Source organism: Coregonus clupeaformis, chromosome 24 (genome assembly GCF_020615455.1).
Source record: "Coregonus clupeaformis isolate EN_2021a chromosome 24, ASM2061545v1, whole genome shotgun sequence".
Lineage (NCBI taxonomy): Eukaryota > Metazoa > Chordata > Actinopteri > Salmoniformes > Salmonidae > Coregonus > Coregonus clupeaformis.
Genome location: NC_059215.1, coordinates 27,267,548 through 27,284,697, shown reverse-complemented (window position 1 = coordinate 27,284,697; position 17,150 = coordinate 27,267,548). Strand labels below are relative to the sequence as shown.

The 17,150-nt window shown below is 48.6% G+C and overlaps 1 protein-coding gene and 1 long non-coding RNA gene across 2 annotated transcripts in view; both read right to left on the bottom strand.

Moving 5' to 3' along the window:
- LOC121557199 (acetylcholinesterase collagenic tail peptide) overlaps nt 1-3,363 on the bottom strand; it is a 39,654-nt gene extending 36,291 nt beyond the window's left edge. The window contains exons 1-2 of the mRNA XM_045206865.1: nt 3,295-3,363; nt 2,559-2,603 (exon numbers count right to left, since the gene is read on the bottom strand). Of these exons, the coding sequence (XP_045062800.1) occupies nt 2,559-2,591 (33 nt within the window). The 5' untranslated portion in view covers nt 2,592-2,603; nt 3,295-3,363. The remainder of the gene's footprint in view (nt 1-2,558; nt 2,604-3,294) is intronic.
- Nucleotides 3,364-14,652: 11,289 nt separating this feature from the next.
- LOC121557188 lies at nt 14,653-16,747 on the bottom strand. The gene is made up of 3 exons (XR_005998325.2): nt 16,307-16,747; nt 14,931-15,085; nt 14,653-14,752 (listed from the first exon to the last, which is right to left on the bottom strand). It is a non-coding gene; the product is annotated as an uncharacterized LOC121557188 (long non-coding RNA).
- Nucleotides 16,748-17,150: the final 403 nt, after the last annotated feature.

The window sequence follows — 17,150 nt, the reverse complement described above, 5'->3', positions numbered from 1 at the left end:
AGTTGAGAATGTCTAGCCATCAGCTCCTCTTGTCGGCTGAGAACGGCTTCATGGCGCTGGAAAGAAGCCTCATGTCGAGTGATCACCGCCAACAGGTCCTGGGAACTGAGTGTTTCTGGGTCCATGATTGGTCTTGGTTATTCTGTCACAAGCCGTGCTAGAACTCCGGTCTCAGATGTGGAGAGCTGGGGGTAATACCCCTTAGCCACAGAGGAGGTGTAGTAGGACCCAAATGAAACACCCAAGGCAATACTCCAGGCCAGTAGATTTAATGTAAAAACAAAGGTTCTTCGCCATTCACAAATAGTCCAACAAAAGTTCTTCTCAGAAAGAGGTATGTTAACAAAACAGGAGGCAAAACAAAATAACTCCACGAGGGGAGAAAAACAAACTAAAGATAACTTAGAAAACCTTACTTGGAAAGACACGGTGGAACAAAGCAGGAGACACATAGCCAGGACTCAATAACCAAGTGAGAAACAAGGGGAAAACACACAGCTAAAATACACAAGGGGAAACAAGGCACAGGTGACCTGGATCAAGCTAATTAGGACACACGAGGAAGAACTAAGGCAGAGGGGAACACAGATGACCTCTAGAGGCCCGGAGACAAACAGGAGGCAGGAAGCTGACACCCACAAAAAAAGCTTATTTCTCTCAAATGTTGTGCACAACTTTGTTTCCATCCCTGTTAGTGAGCAGCACAGCTTCCTGCGGGATCGTCTGAGACCAGCCACCTGGACAGCTGATTAAACTTTGGGTTTGCACAACCGAAGAATTTCTGCACTAACTGTCAGAAACCGTCTGATGAAAGCTCATCTGTGTGCTCGTCGTCCTCACCAGGGTCTTGACCTGACTGCAGTTCGGCGTCTTAACCGACTTCAGTGGGAAAATGTTCACCTTCGATGGCCACTTACATCCTTATTCTAAAATAAAATAAAATAAAAAATCCTCATAGATCTACACACAATATCCCATAATGACAAAACAGGTTTTTTGAAATTTTAGCAAATGTATAAAAAAAAAAAAAAAAAACGTATTTACATAAGTATTAAGACCCTTTGCTATGAGACTCGAAATTGAGCTCAGGTGCATCCTGTTTCCATTGATCATCCTTGAGATGTTTCTATAACTTGATTGGAGTCCACCTGTGGTAAATTCAATTGATTGGACATGATTTGGAAAGGCACACACCTGTCTATATAAGGTCCCACAGTTGACAGTGCATGTCAGAGCAAAAACCAAGCCTTGAGGTCGAAGGAATTGTCCGTAGAGCGCCGAGACAGGATTGTGTTGAGGCACAGATCTGGGGAAGGGTACCAACAAAATTCTGCAGCATTGAATGTCCCCAAGAAAACAGTGGCCTCCATCATTCTTAAATGGAAGAAGTTTGGAACCACTAAGACTCTTCCTAGAGCTGGCCGTCCGGCCAAACGGAGCAATCAGGGGAGAAAGGCTTTGTTCAGGGAGGTGACCAAGAACCCGATGGTCACTCTGACAGAGCTCCAGAGTTCCTCTGTGGAGATGGGATAAACTTCCAGAAGGACAACTATCTCTGCAGCACTCCACCAATCAGGCCTTTATGGTAGAGTGGCCAGACGGTAGCCACTCCTCAGTAAAAGGCACATGAGAGCCCGCTTGGAGTTTGCCAAAAGGCACCTAATGGACTCTCAGACCATGAGAAACAAGATTCTCTGGTCTGATGAAACCAAGATTGAACTCTTTGGCCTGAATGCCAAGCGTCACGTCTGGAGGAAACCTGCCGCCATCCCTACGGTGAAGCATGGTGGTGGCAGCATCATGCTGGGGGGATCTTTTTCAGCGGCAGGGACTGGAAGACTAGTCAGGATCGAGGGAAAGATGGACGGAGCAAAGTACAGAGAGATCCTTGATGAAAACCTGCTCCAAAGCGCTCAGGACCTCAGACTGGGGCGAAGGTTCACCTTTCAACAGGACAACAAGCCTAAACACACAGCCAAGACAACGCAGGAGTGGCTTCGGGATAAGTCTCTGAATGTCCTTGAGTGGCCCAGCCGTAGTCCGGACTTGAACACGATCGAACATCTCTGGAGAGACCTGAAAATAGCTTTGCAGCGACGCTCCCCATCCAACCTGACAGAGCTTGAGAGGATCTGCAGAGAAGAATGGGAGAAACTCCCCAAATACAGGTGTGCCAAGCTTGTAGTGTCATACCCAAGAATACTCGAGGCTGTAATCGCTGCCAAAGGTGCTTCAACAAAGTACTGAGTAAAGGGTCTGAATACTTATGTAAATGTACTATTTCAGTATTTTGTTTTTATATATTTGCAAACATTTCTAAAAACCTGTTTTAGATTGATGAGGGAAGAAAACTCTTTAATCCATTTTTAGAATAAGGCTGTAACGTAACAAAGTGTGGAAAAAGTCAAAGGGTCTGAATACTTTCCGAATGCACTGTATATGAACTGTAACTGTAAAATTGTTGCATGTTGCGTTTATATTTTTGTTCAGTGTATTTAAAAGCCGGCTATTACCGAAACCCTGGTATACACACAAACACAGACACACAACATATTCACCTTGTCTCCCTTTGGTCCACTAATTCCTGCCATTCCACTGGGACCCTGAAAAAACAATGAATATACACCTCACACAGTTATAATGACACACACACACACACAGAGAGACAAACACACACACACACACACATACAGAGAGACAAACACACACACACACACACATACACACACACACACACACACACACACACACACACACACACACACACACACACACACACACAGAGAGAGACAAACACACACACAAACACAGACAAACACAGACACACACACACACACACACACACACATACACACAGACACACACACACACACACACACACACACACGCACACACAGACAAACACACACAGAGACACACAGAGACACACACACACACACACACACACACACACAGACAGACAAACAAACTCACACTCAGAGACACAGACACACACACACACACACACACAGACACACACACACACACACACACACACACACACACACACACACACACACAGAGAGAGACAAACACACACACATACACACAGACACACACACACGCACACACAGACAAACAAACACACACACAGAGACACACACACACACACACACACAGACAAAAAACTCACACACATACACACAGACACACACACACACGCACACACAGAAAAACAAACACACACACAGACACACACACACACACACACACACAGACAAACAAACTCACACACAGAGACACAGACACACACACCTCCGGTCCCTGGGGTCCCTGGGGTCCTGGTTTACATCCAGGGGTCACAGGCAGGTGTTTATACTCTTCCTCCTCTCCTCCTCCTCCTCCTCCTCCTCCTCCTCCCTCTATCACTGGGTAGTCAACCTTCAAACACAAGTTATGTAACAGTGTCTGACTGAATGGGTATCAAACATGAGCTGTTTGTGTGCCTCAATAATGCGAGCTAAAGCCTAAAGGCTCTGGAAGATAACAGTCTTCAGGTCTCAGACAAGGTTACTCATCACAAGTTATGGTGTGTGTACTGCAGGGAAACATGTGTCTGTGTACTGCAGGGAAACATGTCTGTGTACTGCAGGGAAACATGTCTGTGTACTGCAGGGAAACATGTCTGTGTACTGCAGGGAAACATGTCTGTGTACTGCAGGGAAACATGTCTGTGTACTGCAGGGAAACATGTGTCTGTGTACTGCAGGGAAACATGTGTCTGTGTACTGCAGGGACACATGTGTCTGTGTACTGCAGGGAAACATGTGTCTGTGTACTGCAGGGAAACATGTCTGTGTACTGCAGGGAAACGTGTGTCTGTGTACAGCAGGGAAACATATGTCTGTGTACTGTAGGGAAACATGTGTCTGTGTACTGCAGGGAAACATGTCTGTGTACTGCAGGGAAACATGTGTGTGTACTGCAGGGAAACATGTGTGTGTGTACTGCAGGGAAACATGTCTGTGTACTGCAGGGAAACGTGTGTCTGTGTACAGCAGGGAAACATATGTCTGTGTACTGTAGGGAAACATGTGTCTGTGTACTGCAGGGAAACATGTCTGTGTACTGCAGGGAAACATGTGTGTGTACTGCAGGGAAACATGTGTGTGTACTGCAGGGAAACATGTCTGTGTACTGCAGGGAAACATTTATGTGTACTGCAGGGAAACATGTGTCTGTGTACTGCAGGGAAACATGTCTGTGTACCGTAGGGAAACATGTGTCTGTGTACTGCAGGGAAACATGTGTCTGTGTACTGCAGGGAAACATGTGTCTGTGTACTGCAGGGAAACATGTGTCTGTGTCCTGCAGGGAAACATGTGTCTGTGTCCTGCAGGGAAACATGTGTGTGTACTGCAGGGAAACATGTCTGTGTACTGCAGGGAAACATGTATGTGTACTGCAGGGAAACATGTATGTGTACTGCAGGGAAACATGTCTGTGTACTGTAGGGAAACATGTGTCTGTGTACTGCAGGGAAACATGTGTCTGTGTCCTGCAGGGAAACGTGTGTCTGTGTCCTGCAGGGAAACATGTCTGTGTACTGCAGGGAAACATGTGTCTGTGTACTGCAGGGAAACATGTGTCTGTGTACTGCAGGGAAACATGTGTGTGTACTGCAGGGAAACATGTCTGTGTACTGCAGGGAAACATGTGTCTGTGTACTGCAGGGAAACATGTGTCTGTGTACTGCAGGGAAACATGTGTCTGTGTACTGCAGGGAAACATGTCTGTGTACCATTGGCGGCTCCTCAGAGGAGGAAGGGGAGGACCATCCTCCTCAGTGAATTTCATAAAAAATTGTAATAAAAAAAAAAGTTATCCTTTTTAGATAAAACTATACTAAATATAATCACAAATACCTGATTAAAACACACTATCTTGCAATGAAGGTCTACAGTAGCCTCAACAGCACTCTGTAGGGTAGCACCATGGTGTAGCCAGAGGACAGCTAGCTTCCGTCCTCCTCTGGGTACATTGACGTCAATACAAGGAGGCTCATGGTTCTCACCCCCTTCCATAGACTTACACTGTAATTATAACAACTTCTGGAGGACATCCTCCAACCCATCCTCCAACCTATCAGAGCTCTTGCAGCATGAACTGACATGTTGTCCAACCAATCAAAGGATCAGAGAGTGGTGCAGTGGTCTAAGGCACTGCATCGCTGTGTCACTAGAGATCCTGGTTCGAATCCAGGCTCTGTCGTAGCTGGCCGCGACCGGGAGACCCATGGGACCCAGGGATGGGGAGGGAATGGCCGGCAGGGATGTAGCTCAGTTGGGAGAGCATGGCGTTTGCAACGACAGGGTTGTGGGTTCGTTTCCCACGGGGGGCCAGTATGAAAAAATAAATAATGTTTGCACTCACTAAACTGTTAGTCGCTCTGGATAAGAGCGTCTGCTAAATGACTAAAATGTAATGTAAAATAAGCTACAGTTAGCTAGCACTGCAGTGTATAAAATGTGGTGAGTAGCAGACTCAAAGAGAGAAAGGCAATAGTTGAACAGTTTTGAACAAATTAATTTCTTGCAAAGGAGAAACAAGAGAGAAATTGAGAGATTTCGTCATTTGTTTTTCACTTTCAGTTTCACTTAGCTAGCAAATGCAGCTAGCTAGTTTAGCCTACTGAAACACCCTGCTCAAACAGAGGGGTGCTATTTTAGCTAGCTGGCTATGACTATCCAACACAACACTGGAACTCTTCCAGTCAAGGTAAGGTTTTGGTTTTACTAATTTATTGCCACCGGGGCCCGCCGGTATAACTGCTTACTGACTATCCACTGTAATGTTACTGCTTGATTGTAGCGGGTTTACTAACGCGTTAGTTACATTTACATTTACATTTACGTCATTTAGCAGACGCTCTTATCCAGAGCGACTTACAAATAGGTGCATTCACCTTTTAGCCAGTGGGATAACCACTTTACAATGTTATTATTATTATTATTATTATTATTTTTTTTTTTTGGGGGGGGGGGTTGGAGGATTACTTTATCCTATCCCAGGTATTCCTTAAAGAGGTGGGGTTTCAAATGTCTCCGGAAGGTGGTGAGTGACTCCGCTGTCCTGGCGTCGTGAGGGAGCTTGTTCCACCATTGGGGTGCCAGAGCAGCGAACAGTTTTGACTGGGCTGAGCGGGAACTATGCTTCCGCAGAGGTAGGGGAGCCAGCAGGCCAGAGGTGGATGAACGCAGTGCCCTCGTTTGGGTGTAGGGACTGATCAGAGCCTGAAGGTACGGAGGTGCCGTTCCCCTCACAGCTCCGTAGGCAAGCACCATGGACTTGTAGCAGATGCGAGCTTCAACTGGAAGCCAGTGGAGTGTGCGGAGGAGCGGGGTGACGTGAGAGAACTTGGGAAGGTTGAACACCAGACGGGCTGCGGCATTCTGGATGAGTTGTAGGGGTTTAATGGCACAGGCAGGGAGCCCAGCCAACAGCGAGTTGCAGTAATCCAGACGGGAGATGACAAGTGCCTGGATTAGGACCTGTGCCGCTTCCTGTGTAAGGCAGGGTCGTACTCTCCGAACGTTGTAGAGCATGAACCTACAGGATCGGGTCACCACCTTGATGTTAGCGGAGAACGACAAGGTGTTGTCCAGGGTCACGCCAAGGCTCTTCGCACTCTGGGAGGAGGACACAACGGAGTTGTCAACCGTGATGGCGAGATCATGGAACGGGCAGTCCTTCCCCGGGAGGAAGAGCAGCTCCGTCTTGCCGAGGTTCAGCTTGAGGTGGTGATCCGTCATCCATCTATTCTATTAGCTATGTTGACTTGGACGTTACTTTAGCTAATATGGTGACAACGATGTAGGCTGTGTGTAGCGGTTATGACATGGTTTGGCTTGGAAAGCTTTTTTTGCCTGGTCACATACAGCTGATGTGTTGTGCATTGAAGTCCACAAGCGAATGGAAGAGAAGGAATGCAACGTGGCTGTTATGAGAGTGTTTACGCGTGATCAGGGGTGTATTCATTCCGCCGATTCTGTTGAAAAACGTTTCTTAAACGGAAGCAAACGGAACAAAACGGGGATAAACATACCTGAATTTGTCCAATAGAAACTCTCGTTTGCAACTGTTGGACTAATGATTACACCCTGTATCAGCTAGATGCAGGCATGAGTGTGCAAGGCGGCATTGAATGTGTCACTGTCTGTCCATGTGTCACTGTCTGTCACCTCAAAATTGTCTCTCGATCTGTGTGCACCTACGTTGTAAACTTTCACTCATAGGCTAGGTTGTAGCAACCTCATGATGGGTATAGGGAACATTAGAGTATCATGTAGTAGCCTAAACCTATCAATGTTACATTGAACTGGGTGAATGGAATATGAATGACAGTCATCCAATATGCTGTAATAGAAATAAGGCCATAATCATGAAAAAAATGAAATCGTCCTCCCTCATCTTAAACGGCACCGACCGCCACTGGTGTGTACTGCAGGGGAACCGTGTGTACTGCAGGGGAACCGTGTGTACTGCAGGGGAACCGTGTGTACTGCAGGGAACCGTGTGTACTGCAGGGGAACCGTGTGTACTGCAGGGGAACCGTGTGTACTGCAGGGGAACCGTGTGTACTGCAGGGAACCGTGTGTGTGTACTGCAGGGGAACCGTGTGTACTGCAGGGAACCGTGTGTACTGCAGGGGAACCGTGTGTACTGCAGGGAACCTGTTATGATTTAACTGGATAGAACCCAAATGCAGACAAGTACACCAAGCCAGAGAAGTTTTAACAGGTTTATTATAATGTTCAATAGTCCAGGTTTCCAATAAATGGGGAAGAGCAAGTCCAGGTTACAGGGAGGGTACAGATCCAGGTCAGGGCAGGTGTGGTACCGTAATGTCCTAGTGTCCGTGGTGAGTCCAAAGGAGAGGCCCGATAGTGGAGAGCAGGATGGTGGTGGCAGGAGTGAAGCGGAGGCAGGAGTCAGGTTCCAAATATCTGTGGCACAGGAGAAAAAGTAAATAACCAGTCCAAAAAACACAAGAGCGAAAACAGACAGGTTGAGTCGGCAGCGAGACTAACATGGTTGTCTTGACTATGATCTGACGATGAGTGGAAAGTTTGACCGGGTCTTAAAGGCTGAGGTGATTATGGTGAATGAGCTGCAGCTGGAACCCTGACTCCCGCACACCAGACTTCACTCCTGCAATCAAGGACAGACAGAGGGGAGGGGGAGAGCAGAGAGAGAGCTACCTAGCAGCAGTAGGCCTAACAGTACCCCCCTCTACGGACGCCACCTGGCGGCCGACGGGGTTTATCGGGATGTAACCTATGAAACTCTCGGACCAGATCAGGATCCACAATGAAGCTCCTGGGCACCCAGGAACGTTCCTCGGGACCATAACCCTCCCAATCCACCAGGTACTGGAAACCACGACCTCGGCGGCGAACATCCAGAAGTCGCCGGACAGTGTAGACCGGACCCCCACCCACGATCTTGGGCGGAGGAGGGGGACGAGAGGGCGGGCACAAAGGGCTAACCGACACAGGCTTAATCTGGGAAACATGAAAGGTGGAATGAACCCGTAGGGGAGGCAGGAAGCTGTAGCTTAACCGCGCAGGGGTTAACAATAGACAGTATCTTGAACGGTCCTATAAAACGAGGCGCCATCTTCTTAGACTCCACCTTCAATGGAAGGTCCCGTGACTTCAGCCATACCTCTTGACCAGGAGAGTAACCGGGAGCCTGGGACCGGTGACGGTTGGCTTGCCTCTGCATGTACGCCGAAGCTCGGGACAGAGCTACCCTGGCCTTCCTCCAGACCTTGAAGCAGCGGCGCATGTGGGACTGCACCGAGGGTACCGCAAGTTCCCTCTCTTGGGAAGGGAACAGGGGAGGTTGATAACCCAGAGCACACAGAAAAGGAGACAAACCAGAGGAAGCGTTAGTCAAGGTGTTATGAGCATATTCCACCCAGGGGAGCATGGAGCTCCATGACCCAGGGTTAGACCCAGTGACACAGCGAAGAGCGGTCTCCATCTCCTGGTTCGCTCTCTCGGCTTGCCCGTTGGTCTGGGGGTGATATCCAGAGGACAGGCTGGATGTAATGCCCAAAGCTTTACAGAAAGCTTTCCACACCTGGGAGACAAACTGGGGACCCCTGTCAGAGACAATATCCGTGGGTAGACCATGAGAGCGGAACACATGTTCAACCAAAATATCAGCCGTCTCTCTGGCAGTGGGCAGTTTAGGTAGGCCCAAAAAATGAGCGAACTTAGAAAAACGATCAATCACCGTAAGAATGACAGTCTTACCAGATGAGGGGGGAAGTCCAGTGACAAAATCCATAGCGATATGCGACCAGGGCCGGCTGGGTATAGGTAGAGGTCGTAGATGACCAGCGCTGGCCTGGGTGGAGTTTTTACTTCGTGCACATACCGTACAAGCAGCAATGAAGGCTCGAGTGTCCGCCTCCATCGTGGCCCACCAGAACTTCCGTCGCACAAAGTCAAGGGTCCGCGAAACTCCAGGGTGACAGGTAAGGGGAGACGAGTGAGCCCACTGAAGTACCTGGGAGCGAGCAGACTCAGGGACAAACATCCGGTTAGGAGGACCCCTCCCAGGGTCAGCTTGCTGATGTTGAGCCTGTCTAACAATCCCCTCGATGTCACATGTGATGACTGCAATACTGCAGGTAGGAGGCAAAATGGGTTCAGGGTTACTACCAGTATCAACAGCCGAATGAACACGAGACAGGGCGTCAGGCTTGACGTTGCGTGACCCAGGACGGTAAGACAGAGAAAAATTGAATCTCCCAAAAAATAGTGCCCACCTGGCTTGACGGGGGTTGAGCTGCTTCGCTGACTGGAGGTAAGCCAGATTCTTATGATCCGTCCAAACGATGAAGGGTTGTTCCGCCCCCTCCAACCAATGTCGCCACTCCTCGAGAGCCAGCTTAACGGCGAGCAGTTCACGATTTCCAACATCATAATTCCTCTCTGCCTGAGAAAGTTTCCTTGAGAGAAAAGCACAGGGATGCAGTTTGTTATCTTCAGGAGAACGTTGTGACAACACTGCACCTACCCCAGTGTCGGATGCATCCACCTCCACGACAAACTGGCGGTCGGGGTCCGGCTGCATCAGAATGGGAGCCGAGGCGAAGCGATGTTTCAGTTCTTCGAACGCTGATTCGGCCCCCTTCATTCCAAGCGAACGGTCGTGAGATGGAGGTGAGAGCGGTGAGTGGCGCCGCAATGCGGCTGTAGTCCTTGATGAACCTCCTATAGAAGTTCGCAAACCCCAGGAATCGTTGAAGTTGTTTGCGGGTAGAGGGAGCTGGCCAGTCCGTGACAGCAGAGATCTTAGCTGGGTCCATCCGCAGCTCCCCCTGAGCTATGATGTAACCCAAAAAGAGGTCTCAGACACATGAAATTCACATTTCTCCATCTTCACAAACAGTTTGTTCTCCAACAACCTTTGCAACACCTGGCGCACATGCAGTTCATGTTCCTGGGAGGACTCTGAGAAAATCAAGATATCATCCAGATAGACAAAAACAAACCGATTCAACATGTCCCGAAGGACATCATTGACTAGTGCCTGAAAAACAGCAGGGGCATTAGACAACCCAAAAGGCATAACCCGATACTCAAAATGTCCCAAGGGTGTGTTGAAGGCAGTCTTCCATTCATCACCCCTTACGAATGCGCACCAGGTGATACGCATTTCGTAGATCCAGTTTCGTAAAGATGGTAGCACCATGAAGGAGGGGAAAAGCAGAATTAATCAAAGGCAGAGAATACTTGTTCTTAATGGTGATGTTGTTAAGTCCACGGTAATCAATACAGGGTCTGAGGGTCTTATCCTTCTTAGCAACAAAAAAGAATCCCGCTCCTACAGGTGACGAGGAAGGACGCATAATACCTGCCGCCAAGGAGTCCCGAATGTAGTTCTCCATAGCCTCCGTCTCCGGCCGGGAGAGATTGTACAGGCGACTGCTGGGGAGCGGGGCTCCTGGCTGGAGGTCAATGGCGCAGTCGTAAGGCCGGTGAGGAGGAAGAGAAGTAGCTCTGTGTTTGCAGAAAACGGATGCCAGGTCATGATACACGTCAGGAACAGCGGAAAGATCCATGGACTCCAGTGGAGGTTGAGGCACAGTACTGGCAGGAGTCTGAGCAGAACACAAACAATTCACATGACAAAAAGTGCTCCATGAAACAATGCTACCTGTCACCCAATCAATGTGTGGATTGTGTTTTATGAGCCAGGGGATACCAAGGACCAGGGGAGTCTGTGGGCAGTCGATAATATGGAATTGAATGTTCTCCTGATGATTTCCCGACACTCTAAGACAAACAGGAACAGTCTGATGGGTAATGCGGGTCAACAATTGTCCATTTAGACCCTTAGCCTGCAGCGGACAGTCCATAGGAACAGTCTCCAAATCCATTTGTTGAGCCCACTCTCTATCCAAAAGCTTTACGTCGGCACCAGAGTCAATCAGCGCACTAACAGAGAAATTCTGGGACTGCCACTGGAGGGATGCCTGGAGCAGAATGCGGGGAGAAGAGGAAGAATCCGCTGCTCGGCTCACCAAAACTTCTCCCATAAATGATGAGCCGGCCCTTTTCCCCGGGACGAACTGGGCAGGAAGGAACGAAATGACCAGCTTCTCCACAATACAGGCAGACCCGAGCCTGAATACGACGTGCACGCTCCTCTGAGGACAACCGTGCACGACCCACCTCCATGGCTTCCGGGTTCAGTCCTCCTCGTATCGACTCGGGAAGACACGGCTCTCTCCGTAGAGACGATGCAGGGAGGAGTCTGTTGATGACAGACAGGTTGCTTGGAACTAACACTCCTCTCCCGGCGGCGCTCCCCGAATCCGATTATCCAACCTGATAGTGAGTGAAATAAGATTATCCAGCGTAGGCGATTCATCATATGACACCAATTCATCTTTTAAGGTCTCAGACAAAGCATTGATGAACACTCCTTGTAATGCCTCGTCATTCCAACCACTCACTGCTGCTAAAGTCCGAAACTCCACTGCCATCTCCGCCACACTACGAGCCCCCTGCCGAAGAGAAAACAGCCGTTTCGCAGCCTCCTTGCCTCGTGCGGGGTGGTCAAAAACCTTCCTCATCTCCGTGGTGAAGGCAACGTAAGCGTTGCAAATGTCCGACTGACTCTCCCAGACCGCGGATCCCCAGGCACGAGCGGAACCGCTAGTAGAGTTGATAAGGTAGGCAATACGGGCTCTTTCTGAGGCGTAGGTGAGGGGCTGTTGTTCAAACACTAACGAGCATTGAGTCAAAAAATCGCCACAGGTTCCCATGTTCCCGTCATAGCGCTCTGGAGCAGGAACAAAAGGCTCTCTGATCTGGGCTGAAGGGGTAGTAAGGGCAGATACTTGATTGGAGAGTAATTGAACCTGATTAAGCAGCACCTGACTGTCCTCAGCAATCGTTTTAAACAGGGTATCATGTTGGCCAAGTAAAATGCCCTGATTGGCTATGGCAGTCCAAATTTGAGTGCACTCTGGGGTGGTATCCGAGCTACTGTCTGCTGGGTTCATGTTGGTCAGATCATACTGTTATGATTTAACTGGATAGAACCCAAATGCAGACAAGTACACCAAGCCAGAGAAGTTTTAACAGGTTTATTATAATGTTCAATAGTCCAGGTTTCCAATAAATGGGGAAGAGCAAGTCCAGGTTACAGGGAGGGTACAGATCCAGGTCAGGGCAGGTGTGGTACCGTAATGTCCTAGTGTCCGTGGTGAGTCCAAAGGAGAGGCCCGATAGTGGAGAGCAGGATGGTGGTGGCAGGAGTGAAGCGGAGGCAGGAGTCAGGTTCCAAATATCTGTGGCACAGGAGAAAAAGTAAATAACCAGTCCAAAAAACACAAGAGCGAAAACAGACAGGTTGAGTCGGCAGCGAGACTAACATGGTTGTCTTGACTATGATCTGACGATGAGTGGAAAGTTTGACCGGGTCTTAAAGGCTGAGGTGATTATGGTGAATGAGCTGCAGCTGGAACCCTGACTCCCGCACACCAGACTTCACTCCTGCAATCAAGGACAGACAGAGGGGAGGGGGAGAGCAGAGAGAGAGCTACCTAGCAGCAGTAGGCCTAACAGAACCGTGTGTACTGCAGGGGAACCGTGTGTACTGCAGGGGAACCGTGTGTACTGCAGGGGAACCGTGTGTACTGCAGGGGAACCGTGTGTGTGTACTGCAGGGGAACCGTGTGTACTGCAGTGGAACCGTGTGTACTGCAGGGAACCGTGTGTACTGCAGGGGAACCGTGTGTACTGCAGGGAACCGTGTGTACTGCAGGGGAACCGTGTGTACTGCAGTGGAACCGTGTGTACTGCAGGGAACCGTGTGTACTGCAGTGGAACCGTGTGTACTGCAGTGGAACCGTGTGTACTGCAGGGGAACCGTGTGTACTGCAGTGGAACCGTGTGTACTGCAGTGGAACCGTGTGTACTGCAGTGGAACCGTGTGTACTGCAGGGGAACCGTGTGTACTGCAGTGGAACCGTGTGTACTGCAGTGGAACCGTGTGTACTGCAGGGGAACCGTGTGTACTGCAGGGGAACCGTGTGTACTGCAGTGGAACCGTGTGTACTGCAGGGGAACCGTGTGTACTGCAGGGGAACCGTGTGTACTGCAGTGGAACCGTGTGTACTGCAGTGGAACCGTGTGTACTGCAGTGGAACCGTGTTACTGCAGGGGGAACCGTGTGTACTGCAGTGGAACCGTGTACTGCAGTGGAACCGTGTGTACTGCAGGGGAACCGTGTGTACTGCAGGGGAACCGTGTGTACTGCAGGGGAACCGTGTGTACTGCAGGGGAACCGTGTACTGCAGGGAACCGTGTGTACTGCAGGGGAACCGTGTGTACTGCAGGGAACCGTGTGTACTGCAGGGGAACCGTGTGTACTGCAGGGGAACCGTGTGTACTGCAGGGGAACCGTGTGTACTGCAGTGGAACCGTGTGTACTGCAGGGAACCGTGTGTACTGCAGTGGAACCGTGTGTACTGCAGGGAACCGTGTGTACTGCAGTGGAACCGTGTGTACTGCAGGGGAACCGTGTGTACTGCAGTGGAACCGTGTGTACTGCAGGGGAACCGTGTGTACTGCAGGGGAACCGTGTGTGTGTACTGCAGTGGAACAAATGGATAAACAAAGTCACTAGTCATAATGGAATAGTAGAAACTAGGGCTGTGTGTGTGTGTGTGTGTGTGTGTGTGTGTGTGTGTGTGTGTGTGTGTGTGTGTGTGTGTGTGTGTGTGTGTGTGTGTGTGTGTGTGTGTGTGTGTGTGTGTGTGTGTGTGTGTGTGTGTGTGTGTGTGTGTGTGTGTGTGTGTGTGTGTGTGTGTGTGTGGGTGTGTGTGTGTGTGTGTGTGTGTGTGTGTGTGTGTGTGTGTGTGTGTGTGTGTGTGTGTGTGTGTGTGTGTGTGTGTGTGTGTGTGTGTGTGTGTGTGTGTGTGTGTGTGTGTGTGTGTGTGTGTGTGTGTGTGTGTGTGTGTGTGTGTGTGTGTGTGTGTGTGTGTGTGTGTGTGTGTTGTGTGTGTGTGTGTGTGTGTGTGTGTGTGTGTGTGTGTGTGTGTGTGTGTGTGTGTGTGTGTTGTGTGTGTTTAACCTCACCAGAGTCCCTCGCCTCAGGGGAGGTGGAGGGAAGAGTGGGGGTGGGGGAGGGGCCAGGAGACAGCAGGGGTCAAACCTCATTGGCTCATCCAAGGACCTGAGGGCTGACAGACACATGGCAGAACCAATGACAGACGACCATTTAAGAGGAATCATGGAAACTCCAAACACATGCTGGATAAGTGAAGGGTGTGTATGAGCATATCCTAGAGTGCGTGTTGAGTTACGTAACAACGGTCAGAGTGACACCTCCTCACACACACACACACACTGCAGTCTTACCTGTTTGAGCATTGAGCATGTGGTCTAAGTGATGATATGAAGACAGGGCCCATGTCTGGCAGAGGAGAAGCTGAAGACACAGTCCTATCCAGATCATCTCCATCTGCTGGTGGGAAAACGACTCAACTGTCCTACTTCGGTCAAAGTAAAGATACCTTTAATAGAGAATAACTCCGGTAAAAGTGAAAGTCACCCAGTAAAATACTACTTGAGTAAAAGTGTCTGGTTTTAAATGTACTTATGTACAGTGGTGGAAAAAGTACTCAACTGTCCTACTTCGGCCAAAGTAAAGATACCTTTAATAGAGAATAACTCCGGTAAAAGTGAAATTCACCCAGTAAAATACAACTTGAGTAAAAGTGTCTGGTTTTAAATGTACTTAAGTACAGTGGTGGAAAAAGTACTCAATCGTCATACTTTAGTCAAAGTTAAAAGTAAATACTATATATCAAATTCCGTATATTAAGTAAAGCACAAGGCACGATTTTGTATGTATGGACAGCCAGGGGCACGTTCGAACACTCAGACGTAATTTACAAATGCAGCATTTGAGTCCACCAGAGGCAGTAGGGATGACAACGCGTTATATTGATAGCTGCTTGAATTGGACCATATTGCTGTCCTGCCTGAGCAATGGAAATGTGACGAGTACTTTTGGGTGTCAGGGGAAATGTATGGAAGTAAAAAGTACATTATTTTATTTAGGAATGTAATAAAGTAAAAGTTGTCAAAAAATATATATAAATAGTAAATAATGTACAGAAACCCCCAAAATTATTCAAAGTATTTTTACTTAGTTACTTTACACCACTGACTGCTGGTTTACACACACTCTCTCACACACAGGCACAGACACACACGCACACGCACGCACACACAAACACCAGGGCCCCGGTTGTGTCATCACCGGTTACTTGCGTACTCCCTCAGCTGCGCCCGTGCGCCAGAATTAGAATTAATCTCGCTCCTCTCTCTTTATTTTACTACAGCAGAACACAAAATAGTAACATGTTCTTTACTTTGTCCCACCTCTCTCCGCCTTCCCCCTGTCGCCTCTCCCTGCCACTGTTGATTCATTCAAGCTGTACATTGCCGTAATGGCAACATTAGTCAAAACTTGTTCTAACTGTATTATACTCTTTTAAATTTTCCCAAAACATATTCGCTGTCAAAAAAAAAAAAAAGAGACAGATCCCGTGTTATTCCAGGTGCGTCTTGACAGCAGTAAAAGACCTCTTGGGCTGGGCGGGAGCGGGTTTTTCAGCTGATATCAAACGTCTTGTCTTTCAGTCTCAACATACAACTCCTGCAAGTCATTTTATAATGTAATGCATACATATAGATATACAAACAATAGTGTAACAGCGTGCCCTTACCTTGACGGTATTCTGTTCAAATAGCCTATCCACGTCGACTCCACTCCCGGAGATCTTTTGGTTGCAGTCTCTTAAAAGCTCTTCAACCAGCGCGATTATTTCCTCATATTCTTCTCCTTATCCCTTTACCTCGTTGACATTCACGTGTAAGCTAATGTATCCTTTCAGGGGCCAATAACGTCACAATTAAATTAATGCAGGGCACCTTTTATTTGGCGCGACAGTGAGGAGTACCGAACAGTACTGACTGCCAGTGGCTGGAGGCAAGGGAACAACTCCACATTTCTGTGCATATGAAATATGCCCGTTTTACGCAGCATATCCTAAAAACACAGTGCAATAGATGCCCAATATCTAATAGCCACTGCCACCTAGTGGAAGTATCTCGAATAAAACATCAAACAAAACAATTAACACCCTTGCATTTCTTGCACTAACTACCACTTGTCTTTTCTCACTAGCACTGACTACTGACTGCTGACTACTGACTGCTGACTGCTGACAGTGGGTTTACTGAGTCCAATATTTACCTCCTAGGCTATGACAATGGTATGTGGTTGTCTTACCCAGCTACATTAAGATGAATGCGCTAACTGCAAGTCGCTCTAGATAAGAGTGGATCTGCTAAATGACTAAAATGTCAAGTGAATAGTGAAGTTAGCGTAGCAGCCTTTCCACAGACACTGTATGAAAGGAAGCAAATGGGTCCAGACGGTCGCTGTCCACCGCGCTGTGGTGATGAAGTCGGGATTCAGATTCTGCCGCTGTCCACAGCGCTGTGGGGATGAAGTCGGGATTCAGATTCTGCCGCTGTCCACAGCGCTGTGGTGATGAAGTCGGGATT